The 26,114-nt window shown below is 40.2% G+C and overlaps 1 protein-coding gene across 2 annotated transcripts in view; it reads right to left on the reverse strand.

The window, feature by feature from the left end:
- Window positions 1-502: 502 nt before the first annotated feature.
- Window positions 503-26,114, reverse strand: part of LOC130169647 (phosphatidylethanolamine-binding protein 4) — a 49,136-nt gene continuing 23,524 nt past the window's right edge. For both annotated transcript variants that reach the window (XM_056376546.1, XM_056376547.1), the window contains exons 5-7: window positions 7,793-7,838; window positions 6,944-7,060; window positions 503-674 (exon numbers count right to left, since the gene is read on the reverse strand). In XM_056376546.1, the coding sequence (XP_056232521.1) occupies window positions 583-674; window positions 6,944-7,060; window positions 7,793-7,838 (255 nt within the window). In that variant the 3' untranslated portion in view covers window positions 503-582. The remainder of the gene's footprint in view (window positions 675-6,943; window positions 7,061-7,792; window positions 7,839-26,114) is intronic.

Raw genomic sequence — 26,114 nt, forward strand, 5'->3', positions numbered from 1 at the left:
AATAAAGGACCCGAAAGTAGCTCATTGTTTCCAGATGAGGTGACAGTGGTCAATGGAAATATGATAAACAATTACACAAACAGTAAGTTCCCTGCAGCCCCTCCCCCTGTCCTGTCACTCTGTAGAGTATTTTGGTTCAAGTTCCACTGCAGCATCCGGCTGTGTTGCGGTCTCGGTTTCACCTCCCACTTCCTTTTTTTGGCCCTGACGTGTTTCCGCCCCTGAATTAGAATCAACTCTTTCCACACTGAATTGTGATATCAGGCCGTCTTCCTTCTCTTGTCGACAGTGTTCGGAAACTAATAAGAAATCCCCAGTGTGGTCAAAAATCTCCCAAATCCTTCGCTCCAGACCACAAGACAGAGATACAGGGCAACATCAAAACCTAGCAGCTGGTGCTACAGAGGAACAGAGGAAGTCTCTTTCTAACTCAGTGATAAGATAAATGCAAAGAGGGCTGACCTGTTGCAAGCTTTGAAGAAATGATGCTGTTCAATTCAGGAAAAGTAGGGAAACATTATTTTATATAATTGTACGAACAGATTCTTCCTCCCCATTTTCTTTCAGGTGTCTGACCATCCTTCAGTCTTTGTAGTTTTGGGTGAGAAACTGCAAAGTGGCCACTGGCTCTCCCAAATCAAACCTTGTGATGAAGTCCTGAAGATCCCATTTACCTGTGGGAGCAGGATGACACATAGACAGATATTTATTAGTATTTACACATATTTACACATATTTACTTAAAATCCAGGTTTCTTTTCAGTCTGACACAAGATTGTATAACTTAAAACAGTTAAACCTCACAAGTTTATTAGACAACATGTTTTTATTCTAACAATATCTTACATAAACTTAGTACAGTCTAAGTTCAGGCTCTGGTGCATTGCTAGAGCATTTCTCATGACCGCTCGGTCCATGTTTAAGGGATCTGAGGCCTAACTGAGCAGCACATGGCTCTGGGATGTGAGTCACTGAGAACAGCACTGCTGAAAATAAAACATGTTGCTGTAATGATGGAGGTGGGAACACAAGGACGTATTGGCAAGAAGATATGATTCAATCGCCTGGACGTTTTTTTTTTTTCTTCCCTCCCCTTTTAAACAAACACCAGACGGCCATCCGGCTGGTATGACAATATCACTTCTTAGATTTTGACAACCGCTGATTCCCTGCAGCTTCCCCTCCCTTTACAAAAAAACAAAAAAAAAAACAAAAACAAATTCACAATTATCATTCCAAGGCAACAAAATCCTGCAGGCTTTAAACTTGCGTCCTCACATGTTTGGGTGTACATAAGACAATGCCTTGCTCCGTAATCCAGGGAATCACTGATATTCTGGTATTTCCGTATGTGGAGTAATTACATTAACAGCTGCTCAAGAAGATTTTTGCGTAGGAAAGCTAATCTTTTGAAAAGAAAGCCAACTACTGAAATGGTCCAAATCTGTAGAGAGAACGGTCTCACAGTCAGGGGTCGAATCTGACTATGCCTGGATAGAAACATTACTGCTTTAGACCTCTTGCTGCAGCTGCTTTACAGGCCTTCGCTGTCTCTGTTTTCACCATCAGGGAGCCACATTTTCTATCCTCCGGCATCTTGGAGGAGATCTGGGAGAAGAAATACGCTTTACCGGTGCCACGCACATCAAGTGCACTCACCTACCATCAATGCAGAAACAAATCAGAAGGCTTCATTTACATTTCAGACAAAATTTCTTATTCAAGGCTGCGATATTTCAGGCTTTTTAAAGAACACATTATTGTATTTAACTCCTATCAATTCTTAAAGTAGAGTATTTATTTGTATTCCAATTTGCAAATTGGAAAGATTTAAACATAAAAAGGATAGTACTACGAAATTATTACTCAACTATTTTGGGGCTCATACACTGTTCCTGATCCTCCCCACATGTTTAGCTTATGAGAGTAACACCTCAGTGTGTCTGGGTTAGCCAAGAGGTCACGTCAGGTGGAGCTCAGCTGGGGAAGATGGTGAATAATAACTGGGAGATGAGTAGATGAGTGCCTGAACCTCGTCAGGTCCTTTCTGTGAATGAGGATTGCCAGCAGACAGGGCTCCAATAATCAAGTGAGGGCAATGGAGTCAAGTGACCTGTCTGTATGATAGGTCATGGCCTGGTGGCCCCTCTGGCCTGTGGTTTAGTGGAAGATAATGTACCGCCTCTGCAGATCCCAGAATCCCCTGCCTGTCCAAAACAAGGTCCCTCACCCCTCAGAGGCAGCACTTTAAAGGAAGCAGAGGGGTGAGGCAGCTGGGGGACAACAAACTTTACACTGAATATTGGGTTATAGTTCACGAGTCATGTGGCAAATTTGACTCTCACGACAGGTATGAGAAAACTGCTCAGACTTTCTCTTTCGCTTTTAATAGGGAGAACCTAGCCCACAATAGTGTTAGGCAACATTTCTTCTAATGGAAAATGTCACACTGAAGATCATTTTATTGTAGAATAACGATCAAAGGAACAGTCAAAACCAGGCGCTGCTTGTAAGGCTTTACACACATAATCCTGTCTAAAGCTGTGCAATCATTGGGCGCAATCCAAAATGAGGCAAATTCACAATATCTGGTGCTATCACGCTGGCTGGTTCTCTGCACAAGCCTAGACTTACAAGTGACCTTAAAATAGGCTGGTGTCTGTTTGTAGTGCAGAGACGTGTTTCCGTCTCTCCCATCTGCCTGCTCATGGAAAGGACAGATAGTGTGGGACCTGAGGGCGATGTTAAAGTCTTCCTGCCTCCATTTTTGTTTCCACCTTGCTTCTCTGTCTGGGTATGGCAGGAAGATCAGGACTGCTCTGAGGTGACACAGAACTGCTACATTTAGTGGTGTGGGCGGTGTCCCTGTTAAACCTCTTATAGTGTCTCAGAAATGCTCAAAAGCAAGTGATCCTGTTCATTGCAGTCGAGTAACAGGAGCCATATCAGGGGAAGAGCTTCACTGAGCGTCTTTACATAAGATTCATAGTAATACTAATGCAATCCTAATTTCATGGGGAACAGGATTCTTTGCGGTCGTCAGAGGTCAGGGGTTAACCACAGAACAGCGCCTAAGAGATGCTTCAGCAAGGTAGATGCCTGCTGTGGAGGGACCTGGGTTGAGAAACAGTGTTTGGCTGCTGATCCCAGCTGACAGCTTGCTGTCAATATATAGCAGCCTACATCTTTACCAAATGCTGTCACCTTGCTGGAGACTCCATCTTCAATCCCAAAGATAGTAAGGATAAGTCAAACGTTGAATTATATTCGGTGAAGATTTGTCCTGTCAGATTGCAAGAAAAATGTCTTTCACTTCCCTTGGAATACCTGTTCTGGTCAATTACAAGGTCCCACTGATTAAGGGCTGCAACTAACAACAATTAAAACTATTGATTAATTTGCCGACTATATATTTACCTGTCTATAAAATGTCAAATAAATAGTAAAAAATGTTAAACCCAGTTTCCCAGAGTTGAAGATGACGTCTTTAGATGTCTGAAATTCAGTTTACGCTTATATGAAAGAGAAAAACCACAACTCCTCACACCGGAGAAGCTGTAACCAGAGGACTGGCATTTTGTTTGAGAAAAAACCTGAACAATTAATCAGCTGTGAGAATTGTTGTTGATTAGATTGAATTAACAATCAATGATTTAGTGTAAAAAAAAAATGAAGTGTAAAAAAATTAATGTGAAAGTGCCCATCATAATAAAATAGGTAACATAATCAAATTCCTTGTTTCATCTCAGATTGTTTGTTTACAATCATGTAAATGATTAATTAGTTATTTTCCTGTTGATCAACTAATTGACTGATTGACTTATAGTTTCAGCTCTACTTTGATGATTTAATCACAGCAGTGATTTCTAACAATACTAGGACCCTGAGTGAGTGAAGTTGAAGAAGAAATCCCCAAAACTTTTATCCTAAACCCGACAACTGTCTGTTGAAAAAAAACAAAAAAAATAGCTAAAATTAAAAAACGTCAAAGTGTTCCTTTAAGGCAACCGACTCCTGGCTGAAACTCAGGCCTGCTGTAGCAACCAAATCCTGGCTCTCTTGACTCCACGCAGCTCTGATTAATGGTAGAGGCTGTGGGTGGGTGGTAGACATGGATCTGCCCATTACCACACTGCAACATTGCAAATGGCTTCAATTACTGTGGAGTGTGCTGAGCTGGCAGTAGGGGTTCTAGGAGGCAAGATGAGCAACGTGCACCATCCAGCAGCTAACTCCACTGTGATCCATTCACTCACACAACGTGATCGTCACATACATCCTCTCCCTGGTAATTTATCAGGAAAAAAATAAAGGAAAAAATGAGCAAGAATGATGATTTTGATCAATTTTTAATTTTCAGGTTCTTCTTGTTTTCATCACATTTTTTATGTCTGATCAGTCTACAATAGCTATTGGAGTGCTGGCTTTGTGAACAGTGTATGTGCAAACTACCAGGAAGGCTGAAACAACACTAGATGGCCTCTCTCAAGGCCTCAGCATATCCTTCCTCAGCACTGTAACACTGTTTCCCTTGACAAACTGACTCGGCGGCACTAAACAGTAGCAGGACATATTGAGGGCTTGCCAAGTGGCTGACAAGTATCACGAGGGCCTGTGTGCCCAAGCTTGCCCCTTACCCTGGCACAGGGACAGCCTCCATTCAGGGACAGCCTTCCTGAGCCAGAGCAATGGGGATTCCCTATGATCACGCCCCTGTGCCCGGTGCCAAGAGCGCAGCCCCCTGTAGATCCTTGTGTAACAAACCAGCTGTCTTCATCAGTTCGCTGACCCACATTCATAACCTTAACACAGGAGGCACACCAGACTCCCACGGTTCCTCACAACAGACCTGCTCCACCTCTCATTGTTCACCCCCTTTATTACTTAAGTGATGGTCAGAGATGAAAAGAAAAAAGGACGACAAATTTGCGATAAAATTGAGTCAATGACTGCGCTACTGGAAGTGGAAAACGATCATTAGGAGTCTCCCACCCACGACTAAATGCTCTCCCTTCGCAAATCACATCAATTAATGTCATGGGCTATGAAAAATGCTCTCTGTGTCATACCACATGGAGGGAGGACAGACGCTAATAAGTGAACATACTTAACGGAGGAGGTGGGGAGACATGGGATTCCCTCTGTTCCTCTTGCCTGTGCGGGAATACCGTGTTCATGGCCAAGTGGAGGCCAATAATAATACAGCAGGTACACCACTGAATCCAGCCAAAACCAATAATGACTGTAAAATCAAATATTTTTCTATTCATAAACCATGACTAGGCTTTCATTCTTAATATGTCACACCGTGTCTATTTCCATTAGCCTCTTCACAAGGGCAGTTATCCTCTCCAGAATTGACCCATCAAATGAAACATCTGATTATCCAAGAGTGGATTTTCTTAATTTCATTTCCCTTGAATGGAGAGAACAGTTTGCAGGAGAGAGGAAGTGCTACAGCACGAGTTAAAGTCATCCAGTAGATTAAGGATGGGTGGATCCACTCAGCTCAATCGCTTCATAATGTGGGGGAAACTACTGTATTTGAGCTGGTAGCAGAAAATTAGTATGCGCCAGTTTATTTTGCACAAAAAGTATATTAAATTATTCTAAATAGCAAGTTATTATTCATGCTATTATTTCTTCAGCTTAACCATTTCTGACACAGTCAATACTCTAACAATGTGATAACAGTTCATCTCAACCTCCCCAAATGTGAATTCGGATACAAAAAAATACTCCAAAGTACATCTCTTTTGACATTTCTTTTTCCAGAGGTTTCAACATCAAACACTGCTCAGCCTAATGTGCCTGGATTGTTTGCTGACACAGCTGTCAAAACTTCAAACAGTAGAGACTGGCAGCTCCACTCATTCACGGCCGCAGCGCTTGAAGTCTCAAAACGCCCTGATCTCCCCTCAAATCACCGGTCGTGGCCCAAGTAGAACAGACAGACAGGCACGCCCCCTGTGAGGCACTGTACTCTACATCCAGGTGCAGGTGCCCACCTTCAAGAGACTTCTCTTCAGGGGGAGGAAAAGTCAGAAAACCTGAAGTGTAAACAAAACAATAACTCTGCTTTTCTGCAAGACAAACAAGGTCGTCCTTTGAGAGACAAACTAAGAAAATGATCTGGTAATAATAACAGCAGTATTCAGGGTTAAAACTGAACTGACCGTGCATGTCTATTGTCATTGTTGATAAGAATTTCAGGTTTGGCAGAGGTTAACAAGACGTGGTCAAGCAGACTTGTGCAGGTATGCGTGGGAGCCAACAATACTTGACCCTGCAGGCATTAACACTGCAGCAAACTTACTCACTGACCTCATTAACATTTCCTTTGTCAAGGTCAAGCACTTTGAGACGATGATGTTCCTAAAGCAACTCCAAATGCTTCGATTAAATGCTCATAATTGATTGTGAATTGGGTGTAAATTACATTTGTCTGAGCGAAAACACAGCTACAGTCCAAAACATGGACTTAAAGATGGTTAGACGGTGTCTGGCCGCAGAGCCAATAAAGGTAGCTTCAAGAGTGTCGCTGATATATTTGCTGAAACCTAATATGGTAAACCTCACCCTAAATAAGCCCACTCAAACAAATGAGGCAATAAGTTAATCAGTCTAATATTGTCAAAATGTCACAACTTCCTACTGTATGCCAGGAAGTTGATAATCATCTAGCTAATGTTTATAAAAAACACCTGCAGCAGCCTAGAAAGGTTCTTAAAACACAAAACCTATAACAACAAAAACCTATACTGTAATTATTTTGAGAGGAAATGTTTGGGCCTCAAGTTTCAATGCCTCTGTGTAATCTTTCTATTGCTGATTCAACAACTAGCTGTTGGCAGTAGTGCTGATCAGTGTTGGTATATGATAGATGATACTGCAGCAGCCAAAAGTGGTCTGAACCCAAGGTACGGGTGAGTTGAGTCATTACCACGGGACGACTTTTCCTGCCCGGTGAGCGACACTGGTGCGTCTGGAAGCTGCTCAAACAACATGAACTGGTAGCGATGAAAGCCAGACTTCTGTGGCGGGGTTGGTGGATGATAGTCTGCATGGACATACAAAGAATCAGAATCAGGAGAGCTGAGGCTGGTGGATGATATTACATAGAATTACATGTGATTATCAGAATGATGCAAGTAAAATCCGACAAAATCTTTGATACGCCAGCTGTTTCCATTGTATCAGGTTTCATAACAGTTATGACTCATGCATCCGGGTTATGTTTTTTAGATTACAATAAACCAGTGGTAGCTGTGGATCTATAAAACTGAATTTCCTAGTGTTCCTCAGTCACTTTGGGTTTCGGGTAATAAACAGGCAACTGTTTTTCTTTGAATAAATCTTTTTTAATCAACACCAAAACCAGAAGACAGCAAGCAAACCTAGCTTCCCTGTTTCAGTGTTCACATCTGACTCTCAGCTCTACTGTTGCACGTGTTTCACCTGTTACACGCACAAATGTCTGCTGCAAAACAAAGGCAGGTAGGAAGTAAAATTACCCAGAAAGAAGCAGTCATGATAAAAATCGTGAAGTTAAATTGCTGTAAGTGATAGTGAAACAAAGACTATTGAATTAATAATAATGAAAAGTAATTCAGCAACAGTGCAAAATAATATTGTAGAACAATTCCAAACAAAAAATATTTGATTTACCTCAGTACATTTTACAGCTTACACAACATAAATGAGCAAACTTGTGTAATTAAAGTAAAGCACGGTGTAATGAGTACAGTAACTAAGGCTACAAAATGAATGGTATACTGAAAACCATACTTACCAGTGAGGGTGGTTCCTTGTATTTGTCCTTTCTTGAGTGCATCTCCCTGTTGATTCAGACACAAAGTCAGTCAGGACAGGACAGTCAGGACAGTTCACTTCTATGACCAACCAGTTGTTTAAAAATGACCATAAACCAATAATTTGACAAGAAAGACAGCACAGTGGGCCGTTACATTGCTTCCTACAATACAGCCCTTAGTTATGTGCTCTCACAGCCAAATATTCTGCGCTTGCTTAGCTCAGTGGTCAGTCCTTGAATTAGCACCCACTGTACCAACTAGAGAGAGGATGGAGAGGCCATTTCATTCCCACGCCAATTCTATTTGGAGCTAATTTTGTTATAGTCTAACCTGCTTCATTTTGACTAAAGCAGAAATATTTTGATGTAGCGAGTGATTTTTAGCAAATATAGATCCCATAAACATTGAAGTTTAGGTGATGACAGATAATCATTTTTCACTTGTGATTTTTAAAAAAACAACAGCTGACATTTAGCTCCTCTACAGGGTTGCATCAAAACAGTTTGTTAAAATATGTCAAAGTCAAATATATAAAAGATCTGTTATATTAATATCTGAAGATAAAAGAGCTGTCCACTGAGTGGATCTCCAGGTGGCAATTTCCCGTATTATTAATTACACATTAACTACCTGTCTCCTCGAAACAGACATCATGTTAAACAATATTTTTCAAAAGCATTCTGTACTCTATATTTGTCAGGTTAAACTCCCTCATCCTCAGGAAGCACACAGTCAGGGACTTCACACTGCAAATTGTGCACACAGGAATGTTTGTTTAATAGACTTGGCTGCTTACTGCAAGACGGCTGCATCCTTGAGTGGGAGGAAAATTACTAAATATCTCGTATGTGAAATGGCCCAAAACACACTTGAGGTAAGCATGGAAGTCCCCATCACAGACATCAAATATCTGGTCTCAGCGCCTATTACTGTCCTCTTTTCTCCACACACAGGCTCCCCCCACAGGGTGACAAAGGTACTGTGTTACTGGACAGCATACAAGGACAAAAGACAAGGACAACCTCCTTTGATCCTTAAACAGAAATTTCAGTTTGCTGGAAAATAAAATACAAATTTCAGTAGGATAATAACATTAAGCTGCATTTCTCTTTAGGGATGTGGACTTAACCAACTCAGAAAATAGTACAAACAGCAACAATGGCATTTTGTAGACTATATTTTTCTTCATCTTGGGAATGGTGGAAACATTTTAAGTTTTTAAGAGGGGGTCAACACATTACACCTTTGGAGAGACAACTTGATCCCCCTATTTCAGCAACCTAATAAATAACTACAATATTAGTGTTTCTTGACAGGGAAGTTTCATTTGATTTCTAGTTATATGTAGAACAGAGGACTAGGGCACTCGACCGATCACAGTCTGACTGTTTTTTGAAAATACTGCACCTGTTACCCGGCAGCCGATGAACTGCTGTTCACATGATGACCATGGTACAGTGCCAGTTACAATTTTACAACTAACTATGGTCATAAGCATATACTGTGTCTGTAATTCTATGCCAAAATACTTGAGATGCACTTATATTATTTGTATTATTACATTTATTAATTTGTTCAAGTCTTATGATTTATAAAAATGTCAACAAAAAAAAAAAAACAGTAAAGCATGTGCCCCTTATTTTGCATTGTCTTATCTCTAATCCTGTAAATGCTGTTTAGGAGGTTTAGGAATAAGTATTAGAGTGCACAGCACCAGTGTTTACTAAGACTGATACAATTCAGAAGATTAGTTTCAACTGTGAGTATCTTCATCCACTGATCAGTGAGAAAAAAAGCTTTATTTAGAAATAGCAAGAGTCCTGCAGCCTGCAGGATCCAAACCCATTGCCATAGCAACAGGTAGTCAACATTTGAGCGTGAAATATTTTCCCACATCTTAATGTTCGGTTCTCGCTCACTCTCCATGGCACCCTGTGCCCTTTAAATTTCATTATAATACATAGAGTAAAAACAACAGCAAATGAATGCAGGATTGAAATTCAGCCACATAATAAAAGACAAGTCAATCATATGCAGAACTCACACAGAATCACCAGATATCATGATCTTAAAAATGATCGGTTTTGTGGTCATAGTGGTTTATCTACTCCAGAGCAGAGCCGCTGTCACAGTAGTTGTGAAAGGGCAGGACAGTGTTGAGGTTGCTGACTCTTGATGTTCACTGGGGAGGGAGGGACTCGCTCACACTAATCTACAGGACATTCTCACATGGTGGGCGGCCTCCCGCAGGGACCCTGATGTGGGTGTGGGGCACAGAGCGTGTACAGTTCTGACCACTAAATGATTGACAGCTGCATGCTCAGTTAATTGTATGGTCTATCATGTGTATCACTTTATTCTTTCAGTATTTTATATAATTAGAAATACACCAGCAAAGCTTCTAATTAATGTAATTTAGTACGGCTAAACATATTGACAAAAACAAAATGCCACAATGCCATGTAAAAGTACTGAAAATTGAAAGGATGATTCACATGAGTCAAACAGAATTGGTCAATTTTGAATTCATCATAGTTTCACCTACTTAAATTCACCTAATGCCTCTCAACCCAGTTGAATGATTTTCTTATTAACCCCACCCATGCAAAATCTGTAAGTGGTGATGTCATAAATTAGGGGTGTAATACAATTATAAGGTTCATCAGACAATGTGTGTTGTGTTCTATCCACAATCAGCTGGTGAACAAGCACTTACATAGGTCTCTCATTTTAGTTATAGTCAACTAAATTCATTTTGTATTGCAGCATGGATGACAGATGTTATGCCTGTTTGAAGCAGGCAAACTTTTTCATATAGTAAATCTATTACTGCTTTGTTAGAGGGAATCAAAAGCCACATAGTGCATTGATGAAGTTAATCTTGGATCAATGTTACTCTGAGCTCAGGGTTAGAAAAGTTAAAAGCGTTGAGACTGTGGACCCCAGACACTCCAGACTGTAAAGCTCCAATAAAAGCAAGAACATTATAGACTCTACGCATTACCATGTTAATCTGAATGAAATGTCTTGTTAGACACAGCCAAAAAGAATGAAAGTTAACCTGATGGATAATGTGAGAAAATTATGAAGAAGATTTATAAATAATGGGTAATAGATATATAATAGATAAATTACAGTTTGGGGACTATGTAATAAAGGCATTATATTAAAATCTGATGTGAAGCAAGTGCGTTGTGCCCTTGTTGCTTCCTATATACTTTAACGTCCAGTATAATATACTATGGTGCCCAAACATTGTACATCTCTTTTGAAAAATGTGAAAGTTCTTCATACACATATACACAGAGAATAAACAGTGTAACTCCTTTGCTGTACAATATCTAAGTTCTCCAACTACAAACAGTTATATTTTTGGATTGTCTGTCCTGACCTCAAGCTGAAGATAAAAGTTACATTACATAATACAGATGTCAGAGAAACCAGTAGTTTGGACTACTGTTGTGTGCTATATGTTTACTCATAATCCAAATGTGAAACACACAGCTAATTCATCCAAAAAGAAATTTTAAGCAATTTGCTTAATTTTAGAAACAGATTAGAAAAGCAGCAGAATATTAAAATTAGTATATTTACCAGAAACCCCAATAGAGTTCTCACAGCCACTGTGTCAGTGTGTTTCAACTGTTGGAAATTTGCAAGTTGTGTCATTTCAGCTGCTGAAAGTTGAAAAAGATTTGGACTGGCTTCATTATCTCTGCAGTTTCCAAGATGTACACTATCAGTGCTTCTCTGTAAATATTTTCTTATCTAGGCATTACATTTTAAATATATGTTTATGAGTACCATACATCACTCACAGAATTTCTTCTATGTTCAATCATTCGTTGATCTGACTACTATACTTTAGACTTTATTTTTTTACTTTAAAACTTCTTATGTGACAGGTATAAAACTTACATATTACATTAAACCCTGACAATTAATCAAAATGTCATCCAGCATGACAACCTTGACATTTTGTTAAATTTATATTCAAATCATTTAATGCATAGATACCATCAAGAAACTAAACATTTGTACTGAGGGACAAGTCAAGCAATTCTTTCCAACACTAATGAAAAAAAAACACAGCATGAAATAAATTATCTGGATCAAATTGATTTAAGACTTAGTCAAAGAAAATGTGACTACACTTTGCATTCTTGTACTAGGGGAATACCCATTGGTGTAGCTGCGATAGTGAATCACACACTGAGCAGTGTGGGAGAAGCAGAAACTGACAGAGATGTAAACATTGAAAGCGTCAAGCGTTTACTATTTTACATGTTTAGCAGAAAAGAATAAGAAAATTCTGAAGCAAAAATGTGTTGAAGTCTTTCAACTGGAGAGAATTAATATACTGTAAATTATAATAGACCAAGAGCCAGTGAGCAGTGAACAGGAGTGGGAGAGAGGGCAGTGAGCAGGGTTAGGCTTAGGGGGCCTGAGTTGAAGACACCACAACAGGAAACGTGTGCCTTGGTAAGTGGTCTATGGAAAAGTCCCTACAAGCTGTTGTATAATCGACCCTGACCTCTGATCTGCCTGTGAAGAGAAGTAATGGAAAACAGCATCGTGGTTTTAAGCATAAAAAGTCTCATACCAAGAACTGATAAAAAATATATTGCCCATCGTTGGTTTTCTATATGTTAAAGAAACAAAAACAATTTATTGTTTTTTCTGCTCTGTTTAAATGTAGGGGCCATTTACCCCTTTAGATACCAGACCACATCTAATGTGAGTCCAGATGTGGTGCTTCGGACACTCGATCCTACTGTGCCTGCTGTTCATCGTAGCCCAGCTTTGCCTTCATGTTTTAGTGTCTCTATCTCACACTCTGACTCAGACAAACGCAGAAAGGATCCCAAACAACCTACACGTTATGAGCAATGAATAATTCTGAAAATCTGGAAAAAGCTATGCAGCAGATCTTTTTCTGTGGGTCACGTAATAGCCTGACACTCAAACTGCCGATATGCAAAACAACAACTTTGTCTCTGTTCTCAGTGAAGCACAAGCAAGGTGATCCAGAGCAACTATTTTATCATAATACAGATAATAGATTTGATAGCAGTGTTATTACTTTCATGAAATTCTTGAAAATTATAACTGATGGGACATTGATGCATTTCCCGTGGGTCTGAAAGTGGCAAACAAAAACGACTGCAGGCATCACCAAGGTAAACTTAATCAATATTTGAAATGCAGTTTGATATTAAACATGAATTGTTAACTTCTCTAGGCCTTAGAGGAGAAGATGAGCAATGTGTTTGTATAATGTGTCTACATAACTTCCACTAGGAATCCTCTGACAAGAGCCAATAGGTAGGAGTCTGTGAGGAGGAGGTGGGTGGGTGCAGGGGTGCGGTTTCACCAGGAATACCCACTTGCCCAACAACCCTTCTACTTCTCTGTGTGGGTGAGTGCTTCCCTTTGTCAGCAAGAGTTACTCATGCACCTACTTGTATATCCACCACTTCCCTCCCCCTCCCTTGCACACCCTGTAAACCCACACCTACGACAATCAGCACCCACGTCCTTCTAATGCAGTTCTGAGAGCATCATTCTCCCTTTTACTTGCAGTCAGGCTAACAGACGGGGAGAGAGAGCATGACAGATGGTGTTCACAGCTCTATTTCTGAGGCTGGACTTGTACCGCCACAGCCACCCCTCCCCCCCTCGCCTATTCCACTCAAGCCAAGTGCTTATGACTGCCTCCTCATCTTCGCCTCAGTAATCAGCCCATTCATTTGCAGGGTTATTGTGAATTAAAAGTCTATGTCTCACAAGGAACCTACCAGTTTACAGGTTAAACATAGTTTTTCTTGCAGAGTGGAAGAGAGAATCACATTACTGCTTGACTGGGGGACTTGGTTATGTCGATGAAGGAAACACATTAAATTTCTCTTCATAACAACCTTATTTCTTCTATTCTAATAATGCTGGAAATAGAATATTTCAGGGTAATCTGCAACTTCCGCACATAAAATGACACGGTTGAAAAGATTTCCTTGTATGACAGCCTTTTTAATTTATACAGTTAAATTAAATTAGTTAATTAACACAGTCGGCAACAATTATCTGGGCTGCGACTCAGCCTTCAACCATCAGTCTCTCATTGAGCCTGACATATATATATATGGTCGTCCAGCCGGTGCACCACACCTGTGCCGCCCCCCATAAAACTGCAGCACAATGTCTGCGCTGACCTCCAGAAGAGGCTGGAGCCAGACATAATTAAGCAAGTTGACACATTGCTGTGGATTTGGCGGTCAGACAGAAGCCAGACATTGAGCGAGGAATTCCACAGCCACACTCTGTGAGCTCCTGCGACTATTTAGCTCTTGCAGTCACCAGGCGTAGACCACTTACGATTAACTGCTGGTCTGTAATGCTCCCTCCGAACGCAGTCTCTCTCCTCCTTTGAGCGGGTCCCTGAAGTCTCCCAACTTTGCTCTATCTTTTCCAGGTGGCCCTCAAAGATCTCAGAAGAACTACAGTCAACTTCTGTCGGGTTCAACATGAGCTGTTATGCTGGAGTGAAGTGTGCATAGCTCAGTGACTCACCACTGATGCCTGCTGCAGACGAGCATGCGTCCTTGTCATGGCCCACAAGGGTCACCTGGGCATCATGTAATCGAACCGATGGCGGCCAAGGCATCGTTGTGGACAGAAGCTGCATGGTCACAGACCTCCTAGAGTTTCTTTTTACATATTTGAATGGCTTTAGAGCTAACAGATGGCTCCATCTTTTCAAATGCACTGCAAACCCAAGGTACACCATATTTTTACTGAAACCTCCCTGTTGCTCGTCAAAAGCTGGTCAGTGCAGGTCACAGTTAGCTGGGACCAGGTATGCCAATGCCAACCGTCATTTTATAGCGAACAAGTTTTACTTCCTGGCTGAGCAGCTGGTAGATGGTCATGATTCATGATGCTGCTGTGTATGACAGTAAAATCATATGGGAGGTATGTTTTATTTTATTTTTTCCTGTTTTGCAAACGTAGTTGCTCCCCCCTCTGCCGCCCATATCACAAAACAGAAAATACAAGAATACCAATAAATTAAACTTCAATGAATCAGTGAATGCATAAAATAAAGAACACTGCATTGGTTAAATTCAAATTTTCAATAAAATATAACAGTATATTTTTTATTATATTAATAAAAATAATAAACATGTTCTAATTTGAAATAAAAGAATAATACAAAATAAACAGCTAAATACAAACTACTACAAGCACACAAAATGATAATAATGTCCCTATAAATCAACCACTAGCATGATAATTACCTTATTTACAGGTATTTGAGCCTGTAAAAACTTGATGGGCTTGACTCTGGGATAAATGGTTGGTAGAGGAACCTAACAGTGATCAGCTGAGCAGAGCGCATTGGCTGAGCAGGACAGGGTGAAAGCCAGTGGAGGAGTCACCCGTGATCTGCTTCAGTGCATCAACAAATTAACCCACTTAACAATAGCCTGCTGGACTAATGGCTTTAGTAAAGAAACTCATTTGGCTTTGGTAATGAACTGAGTTGGAAACATAAACAGTCCAGTTATTAAGTGAACTCCAGCCATCACTGACATCACCCGACACACTGTGATGTACCAAGCCTACACGCCTTTGGTCATGCTCATTAGTAAGAAAGCACACTATTACTCAAATCACTGGCTTAAGAAACTAGCCACCCAAACTCATTATCACATCCATCTATTCAGTCCAATTTGCATACATTACAAAGTGGCCGTGTCGGGTTGGTCATCTCATTCTCACGGAGCAGATTGGGCCTAACAGGCCAGAGTACAGGCCAAAGTGAGAGCGTTTTAATAAGCTAATTTCATCCAACCTGGGTGCTGCTTCCCTTGTAGCTACTGTGTGTGTGTGTGTGTGTGTGTGTGTGTGTGTGTGTTCGTGTGTGTGTGCGTGCGTGTTTGTGAGTATGGGTGCTGATGAGTCTGTACTTTTAGTACTGTTGAGGGAAGCCCAAGCCTGAGTTCCCAAGGTAACAGTCAGTTTGAGTGGGGGCTGGCTGACTCATTTGAAGGGAATCCTGGAACCTGAACAAGGCTGCCCACTCGCCCCACCCCCAGCTTCATCAGCACAAGCAAACAAGGCGCTGACATGTCCCCATATAGGGCTTCCCACTGACGGGGGTGGCACTGGAAAATCCCAGCCTGAGCTTGCCTACAAGTAGCATCAGAAGACACGCACACACAAACATGAGGCCTCCATGGGAGAGTAAATGGATAGATTATAATAGAGCGGTATGCCTACAAATACATCCAGGCACGTGCTGGATTTTGATTAACACATGAAGGGACGGGGGAAATGTAAGGGGGTGGGAGAGGAAGAGGAAGATTAAGCTTATTAAACAGTCAAAGGCATAGAATTAAAATAGTTTTTGAGGTGTGAACAGTGACACAAAATAAATGAGTATTCAAACCTTGTGGGCCCCGGCGTGGAGGAGGAGGAGAAAAAGAAGTGAGAGGGAGAGGAGGAGGATGAAGAAGGAGTAGGAGTAGGTGGACAAGAGAACGAACTCTTTGCCCACACAATTAATCTAATTATTAAGAAATTAAAAGAGATCAACAGGCGTGTAATTGACCACTTAATTAGTTCAAGGTTAGCCGGTTCTTTTGACTTTGGAAGGACGGTGAGCCGGCGTGCAGTAAGGTGGCAGGATTTTGGTGAACTATCCTGAAATTTACAATAATTAATAAACTGATAAATAGCTAGAAGTGTTTCCACAGAGGTGTGGCACAGTTTCCCCAATGAATAATAATAATAATAGTTTTAAGTACCATTAATCCAACATTGTGTTATTCATAGAAAACCAAGGCAACACACTATTTAAAAGTCAGAATAATAATTTTTAGAAACAGTCAAATTTGGCCATCAAAAAAAACTGTACATGTAATGCTCGCTGTTGAGAGTAGCCATTTGCTTCTGTCCACTGTTATATCTGTTGATAACTCTATAGTTCATTCAGTGTCTTTAGTCATTAACAACTGAGAGCTGGTACAAAGGGATTTAAGAGGCAGCATTACTGTTTTGAATCGCTGGATGTTTAATTCTTCTATTATAATTGAGGTAGGAGCGAGACAGAGGTTATGGTAACTGCTGGAAACCTGTCCCACTTCACAGAAAGGTTAATGAACCTTACAAGTCCTATGGGAGATGGAGTATGCTGTTAATTTGACAAACGTGGGAAATAAATGCTTTTATGCTTTTATTGACGGTGACCAATAGCGGCCTTTGCTGGAATGAAAGGTTTTAGTCTTTTGGGTGCTTTGCTATGAGGCAAAACAATAATGTGGAATGCATTTGTTGGAAGAAACTAAGTACATAATTGTTTGAATAGCAATTTCAAGCCAAAAAGCATCTTCATTATTAATTCCTACTTTTGGGGAACATATACTGTGTAAAATGTACAGTAACCTAATTCATGTTATGAAACAACTTTATTCTGAATACATTTGTGGGAATGAGGAATTTTAAAAAGGTGTGTTTTAAAATCTACATATTTTCACATTCCATTTTGTGCACCCTTGGTCTGGGTTTCATTTTAACAGGGCACCAAGGGTTTAATACACTGACAGGTGGAGAGGAACATGAGTAACAGTGTCAGCGAGGGAATCGTTGCAAAAGGTGGCGATGATGGATCCGATCAGGACAGTGGTTTTAGGCACAGGACCAGCAACGTATACAGTGTGCATGATTAAGAGATTAAATGGATAATCTCCTTCCCTTTCAAAGAGCTTGACGGAGGCAGAAATCTGGTTTCACAAAGGTAGACTTTAACTACAGCTTAGATCTAACCAACAGTCAGAGTTCAGACAGACATCCAGCTGGGTGGTTTTCAACAATCTTAGGTAAAACAAATTTTCTGTGTTTGAGTAAATCCGAGTAAATTGCAACTCTTGTAAATTAAAAACATGGAAATCCTTATGGAAGAATTCAACAAATCAGAGGGCAGTTTGCAGCAACACATGTACTTTTCAAGTATCTGCAACAACTCCCATTTTTCTCAGCATGTGATATTAATGGTAACTTTACCACAAAATCCTTGTACCAAAATTTTTCACTGAATTGGGAAACTACCAGTTCCCTGATCTTCTGACACTATAGTTAAGAGATGAAGTTTCCATCATCTCAAGGAGTGATGGAGTGTAACTAAGTGCATTTACTCAATTACTGTACTTATATGTAATTTTTAGGTCTGTGTGTTTTCCTACTTTTTTTCATTTTCTGATAATTCAAATTTGTACTCCACTAAATTTCAGAGGGCATTGTACTGTACATTGTACTACATTGTTTTCTACACTAGATTTATTTTTCAGCTATTGTTACTAGTTAGTTTCAGATTAAGAGTCTTCAAAGAAACATATAATCAATTATAAATGATGATGTATTATCAGTATATAACAGTATATAAAGTCGTTGAAATAAATCCAACCTGACCAGGTGCAACATTAAAATGCTCCTTACATGTGAATGTACCTGTGGTAATAATATATCTTAATATTGTATAATACATAAAGTGGGGACCAAAAGTCTGAGACCACTTGGGAAATAATATAACTCTGCTGCATAAACAATACTTTTACTTTTGATACTTAAAAGTGCAGTTTGTTGATTAGGTGATATTATACTTTTATTTTACTTTGAATACAGGCTTTTTACTCGTAATGGAGTATTGTTAAATTGTCGTATTGCTACTTTTAATTAAGTAAAACATTTGAATACATCTTTTCACCACTAATTAAAACTCTATCATTCATGTTAGGGAAAGAGTGTTTTTAGGGTAAAAAAACGACCTATGTTGACTGTTTGTGGAAGGGCACAAACACCAGATGAATTCAAACACTCTTTTAACACTTGGTTCTTGTTCTTTCTATATAACGGCTACACAAACATGCGGCTTTTCATGCAGCTTGATCAAATCCTGAATGCTGTCCTTTTTCCGGAGAGGACAGTCTCTAATTTGTCAGCAGGTGCAATTTCTACAATCAGCACATTTTTTAAAGCTTAATATGAGTCTTAATTTTTGAGTAGCTGTCTAACTGGCATCAGACTAGTCTAGGAGTGAACACTGTCCTGACCTTATAGACCAGTATAACGTATCTTTGTGAAACTGGCCCCAGTCTTGTTCTTTTTGATACCCCCTCTCGACCGAGCCAACTCGCTCTCTCTGTCTCTCACTCTTTCTTTCTTCCAGCGATACTATGGGCACTATTTCCTGTGCCTGTGTGCGCACAATGTTTGCCAGAGGAACACATAAGAATCCGTGCTCCACAATCCCTCTTAACCTTTGACCTTGACTTATTGTTACCTGTGAGCAGCACTGTGGCAAACATGTTGTACAACTACTGTACAGCCCTGCAAGCTGTTTGTGTTCTGCAAGTATGGAGGGCAGGGGAGGAGGGAAGGAAGAGAGGGAGCTATTTAATCCCCCCCAAAGGAACTCCCCTCTCAACCCGTATCGTGAACTCGCAGGCAAATCGCGTTGCTGGAAGGCACACCACACACACACTGCTGTCTTTTTAATTTCATCAGCTGAAAGAAATCTATACAGTGCTTTGGAATCCGACTGAGCTGCGGAGAGAAGTGAACTATACAGCACCCTGGAATGTAAACAGGTTTCACACCAACTGTAGCATAAAAATATCACATTGTAACAAACCTCTTGGCTATGATAATGGTCAATAGTACAGATCAGAGGTCTTAGTAGATTTTATGGTTGTTAGTCCTACAGCATATCAATAAGAACAAGTTGAACAAATCCAGAGAACAATTCAGAGGAAATTATTCAAGTGTATCATGGACAGAATATTGGCATCTGCTGAACATATTGTATTGACAGTGGCTTTTCGTTTGCCATTCTGAAAAGCATTATCTCCTGAGAATATTAGGAACGCTGTCATTAAATCCCATGCAGTCAGCTGCTTGGTTAGGAAAAGATATGGGGTGTAATCTGCACAGAATGGACTCATCCTCCTGTACAATGTTTGTTATTGTCAAGTACTGAAAAAAACAGGCAGAATATTTATTTAATATCAGTAAAACAGAGCCAGACTTTTGTTCTACGATTTCCATCGACATCGACAGATAATTGTCAAACCTCCATCACTAAGCCTTGGTAACTCTCATGTGCTCAGTTTTTAGTTTCTTTTTATATTCACGGTAGATTCCAGCTTCACCGAGTGATGTTTATTTTATTATACACGATGTGAGCTGTCACACCAGTTCTAAGTATTTGTTCATCATACAATATACACGATGCTGCAGTTTTCTAATCTTATAGTTTAGTATAACTTTTGGAATACAAACAATAATAATCAGTATGTAGAGTTAGACAGGCCACTATAATATCTGCCAGCTTTGCATTCATAGCTGTCACACTTAATTATCATGCCAAAATACAAGAAAATACATTGGCTGCAGGAGGTCTTTTGTGAAGTCTTTGTTTTTGTGTACAATTAACTGGCAAGCATGCTATATACTTAAGTAAGGGCTATTTTAGGTGAGCATAATTGTTAGTGAGTTGTTTTTATCAGCATGCCTCACTCCCCTTTACCGTACCCTATCAGGAGTCACCCCCTATGAGGAAGCGTTTTCCACAGCCGCAGCCCCAGTAACCCCCCACTAACCCTGACATTTGTTCATTTATCCGCCCCTCTTTCCCTCCTTCTGGTTTCCATGTCTGCTTGCCCCCCCCCCCATGTCTGTCAAGATTGACCAAGGGAACAGGTAGGCAGACTCCAGCAAGCCCCCCCACCTGTACCCAGAAACGCACAAATTCGCACGTGGGGCAGACTGCCAGAGATCCTGCTTTACTGACTGAAGTGAAGGGGAGGGGGGAGGGTGGGGGGGGGGTATGACAAAGACGACAGCTTGTGTGGGGGAACATTGTCTGCGGCTGCGACTAGAAATCTTTTCAGGAAAAACAGGATTTTATACACAATGGTCGTGGGTGTGAAGAAAGGGGGCACATATTAAAAGAAGCGCCTTTATGTGTGCACAGCTACTGGTTTTTAAACTGCATTTGCATGGAGAAGGTCCAATATGTTCTTTTTTTTCCCTACCAGGCTATAGTGTGACAGACTGGATCAAAGAGGGCTTTCCAGGTTGTCCTTGTTTTCTTGGAGAGTAATCGTGATATATCCAGGACAGTGTGCAGGGTAGAAATTAAGGTAGCACACCGACACATAGTAGGCCTACTTCTTTAAATAAAACAAATGTGTAAGAGATGTAATATGAATTTCTTTCTGCCTGAGAAAGTCTCTCAACCCTTGTGGTACAATCAATAGGAATTTAGTTTCCTAGAAAAAGCTATTGGGCAACATGTAAAAACTGTAATTTATGGATGGTTATTCCCTCGCTGTCCAAAAAGCATTCACGACTCAGATAGGAAACCATAGCAGCTCACGTTCTTCATGCAGTGAAACCTCCTCAATCATCTCACCACGGCAACCACAGCAGGGAGGTCAGTTGTTATAGAGATGGCAAGAGGCTTGGTAGGTTATCAGCTACAGTATTGAACAAGTGTGTGTGTGTGTGTGTGTGTGTGTGTGTGTTTGTTTTATCTGGACGGGGGATGGAGCTGACAATTGAGCGGAGGATTCTTATGTAATTCTCCCTTTAGGTGGCGGAGAACAGTGAGAGCAGCAGCCCACACTGAAGAAGAACCTGTTTGTTAATAAGCTGTAAGATATAAAATCGATAGGATTATTACAGGGTGTTTGCACACAAGACCAGGGAGGTCCAGATGTGTCAGAACAATAGGGGACAAAGCCGCAGTTACAGCAAGTTCAGGCACGAAGTTGGCACGTCACCCCACAAAGCACCGATTCCTGCTCTGCTAGCCTCTTTCAAACTCTCTCACACATACACACAAATCCCTGCATGCAGACAGCAGACAACATACAATCACACATGAAAGTGCAACTTTGAAAAAGATCACACTCAAAAAGCTAAAAAAGAAAAAAAAGAAAGCTAAAAAAAAAACTAACAAACACCAGCATCCCAATTTGGCGGAGAGGCTGTGAGGAGAGTCTGATGGGGTTTAGTGAGGGAATGACTTCCAAAAGCTGAACTCCATGTAGTACCACCTCTGACATTTGTCTGGCTGTAGCTGACAGCAGGATGAGCACTGCTCTAAATGTTAAGCACCTCCAGCTGGGCTTCCATGTGAAGGACTATTGTTGCCTTGTACCAAGGGAGGTTTCGGTAGTTATGAAAAAAGATGAATGACCTGCATGTAAACTTTGTTGGGGTCAAACTAATTCAAACTGCAATATAAAATACCGTATCCAAGCTGTATACTGACTGGAATCTGGGAGGGTCTATCTTAAAACCTAAAACATTTTATTGAGTTCTGGGATGACTCTTGATCACGTAGCAGGTGCTCAGTTTACTTACTCCTCACATATACATTATTGACAACAATCTGTTCAAATTCTTTAAGGCACTTCACAAAAAAGTGTGAATGTGTTTATGCTGTCAGTTTAAGTTTAAACAAAGGATGACAACAGGTGCACAGAGTGGAGTTTAGATTAGATAAAGTTGCTTCATATGACTTGGAGCCAGGAGGCACTTCTGTGTAAAAGTTTGTGAAACCATAAACAAGCAAACTGTTAACCTGGGTTATGAGCATGTTTAGCAACTTTGGAGGGAAAAAAAAAAAATCACATTAAAAAGGAAAATTGTTCAATTCCTTTGCGCCCACCCCCTTGTCATAAGATATGGATGTCCCGTAAGGTTATTTGTGTTTGCTGGGAAATGAAGTGCTCAACTGGATTAAAAACATACTGCATATGTTTGGAAATCTGTTTCCCTGGGCGTATGAGTGGAGTGAGCGAGCGTGAAGCAGCAGCTTGCGTCTCCTCCAAGAGAGAGGGCAGACACTCTCATCATTAGCTGGGCTACAATGTGCTCCTCTACCTGCTCCAATCTGCACAGCCAGGCTCCACTCTGACGCCAGACAGATGTTCCCAGCACGAGGTGCAAAGTACCGAGAGGGGAAAAGAGAGTGAGCAGGAGAGAGGCAGAAGAATGGAAATATTCAGCAGCGTACACAATAAGAGTTTAATTATGAATAATACCAATGGCTCTTTGTTCTCACAATGAAGCTAGCTATGGTTTGCCTGGCCTTTGGGAAATTGTTTTTGGCTTCCATATGGGGGCACCTGTCTGTCAAAAATAAATGCTTAAATCATAACATGCCACAGTAGGGATAATTACAGGATAAAGAACAATGCAATTATGTATGTTTATTTGCAATATTGGATAGGTATTTTGCTAAAACAAACTCTCAGGCTATTGCAGAGGTAAAAACTGAACTATCAGTACTATCATACTGTCAGATACTGCTGATCTACAACTGAGACTTTTACAAAACTTGACATACAACTGTAACTCAACAAGATAAACACATATTCTCTAGTCAATGTATATGCTGCAATGTTTGTGTGACAAGACAAAGAGGACATGCTATACGTGACTAAAGGACTGTTCTGGCTGCACTTTTGAAGGATAAGCTGGTTGCAACTTGTTATATTTTCATCACTTGTATCATGAGAGAAATCTCTCAAGTATTGTCTGTGCAGCTACGACCTGATGTATCTTACTCCTCTGTGACATGAACTATTGCTCTAAAAACTATGAAATGCTAGTAAAAGAGACATATCATGACATTGATTATCACACACTATTTCTTCATTACAATCACTACTGCACAAACAGTGGTATGAAAAGGTAATCATTTTTGAGTGGTTGGCTGTTAAGGCGAATGGGTGATAATAACAAAAAGATAGAATAACATCAGTGTTATCCTTTTAAGAGCCAAATAATGAATGAAATACTGCAAGGAGTTACACGCCTAATAGTTAAAGGACATCTTGAGGTGTGGAGCAGGCGATCTCTGCAGGCCACAGAATTCACAAACACAAAGCCAGCTGGTCTGACACACTCACAATACTTCACTGTTTGTATTTGCCTGACCAGCAGCAGAACACAGGCTCTGTCCCTCTTTGGGAGCTGCTAAAACAGAGATGGATGTTAAAGCATGCATATCCCTCATGCATCATAATAATGAGCACAGCACGCAGTGTGCTGAACTGTCCAACTGGCCCTCAATTAGCCGAGGAAAGGAAGTTAACAAACATTTGAAGGCTTCCAATCTGCAGACCGTTTTGAAGTGGATCTGGAAGTGAAGAAGTGACCACAGCCTGAACAGGTTACAAGGGGCCATGAATCTCTTTTCTTGTATAAAATGTATTTCATGCAGCTTGTCTGTAAGAAAACTGCTATTCAGTCCAATTAAACAATAAGAAAGTTAATAGCCGTAATGCTTTTGCTTCAGGTGGACATATGCATACAGTCTGAATATGTTCTTAAGTGAGTGTTTATAGAATCATCGAAAGATGAGAACAATCTGAGCACAGAATATCCAATAACTAACCTCATGTTAACTTTTCTGAACATTATTAGAAAAAGTTGAGTATGTCAGACAACTAATACCTTTCATGGAGACAAACCCTCAGCAGAGAAACTTCATACATTATAAAAAGTAAGAAAAAATCCATAAAAACCTAAGGCTATACATCTCTGTTTAAATGGGATTTTACAGTGATAATGAACACCTTGGCTTTTCTCAGCGCAGAAAAGAGCATTAACTGTAGCACTGTTTTGCAAGTTCATATTGCATCATGTTGACTCTCGAACCGCCAAAACTATAATGAGAGAATAAGTATTAACAACTAAAAGTAACACCCAGTGCTGTATTTATATAACCTGCTTCTATTCAGATACTAATGATTTGCTTGTTACAGTAATTATTGCTGTGAGACCATACCGGAACATCTGCATTGATTTAGACTCTGGGAGAGGAGAGAGAGGGAGGGAGAGGCTCACAATCTGGAATTTGACTCCAAGAGCTTGACAACAATCTGTTGATGGTTATTTTGGTAATTGTCCATAATTGATGTAAAACACAGAGTGTTGCAGGAGATTCTAAATTACTGTTTCTGTAGCTCTAGAGGTCATTGAAAATGGGCAGTTGTGATGAAAATGCATATACAGCATCTAATAATGTGAGTTGTAAAAGAAAGTAGACAGCTGGTAGGAGAAGATGAGACACCCACACAGTTTACACTTAACTGCTGGATTAAATTGTTCTTGACTGTCAAAAGTAATGATGTGATCAGTGATACAGCCAGTTAAATAAAAGATTTGACACCTGACATACACATTAAATTATGATTGTCTTACACACTTAGTTAGTAACATTATTTGTTGTGTCATACATGTACAAAAGTCCAGCCCACATGAACTTATAAGATGCCAAAAATACCGTTGCAGTGGTAAAACATTTATGGCTGACAAGGACACAAATACAGTAACTACATGTTTAGTCAAAATGTAGTTAAGACCAGAGTCTTATTTGAAACGATTTAACATATAATAATTATGTTTAGTGTTTCCTTTAGTTTTAAAGGTTTTAATTTAATCAGTAATTTAGTTTGTTATCCCACATAAATAAGAGAGAAGACGAATCCAGTCATGGAGAGTAAGAACAGCTGAATTGGTCGTGCTAACGGTAACTAGCCTAGCTTAGCAGAGTAGCATTAGCCGCCATCTCACCCTCTGAGAGGAGTTCACGTAGGTGTGGTTAAGCTACTTTTAAATCGCATATTTATTAATTATATAATTTCAAAGTTATTACACATTGTGGTTGATGATACTGTGTTTCCCATGTTAGAGTGCAGTTTTAAGGTCTTATCTATGGTCTGTCAATGATTTTTCGTTGTGAAATAATCAGTCTAAAAGACATAAAATGAAGGCATGACATCCTGTCCATCTGTTACTCAGTTTGTCCAGTCAGCCTGAAAACTTAAGGGCAGATTTGTCAGACAAGATCATAACTTCTTACACATACTATAAAAATACCAACAAAATGTTCTGTCTTCTGTCCAAAGCTTGACACATAAAATCTGCCACAACAGAGGCTCTCTTCCTAAAACACAACCATCCATACAGAAGAACTCATCAGAAATGAACGACAGGTTTTCAGAAACTTGTAGCAAGTGTGACAAACAAAGTCTTTTCTCTTCAGGGAGACCATTCAAACTTCCTGTTCCTATAATGCTATGTGTGCTTCTTATAAGGCTCTACCCTGTAGGTGTGGATGAATACTGTACGTATGTAAGGCACTGTGCAGCATGTGACAAACATCAGACTCTCAAAATCCTCTCTCTGTGGTTCAAGAGGGTTTTGGCATGGCTGACACACAGT

This window comes from Seriola aureovittata, chromosome 5, assembly GCF_021018895.1.
Source record: "Seriola aureovittata isolate HTS-2021-v1 ecotype China chromosome 5, ASM2101889v1, whole genome shotgun sequence".
NCBI lineage: Eukaryota > Metazoa > Chordata > Actinopteri > Carangiformes > Carangidae > Seriola > Seriola aureovittata.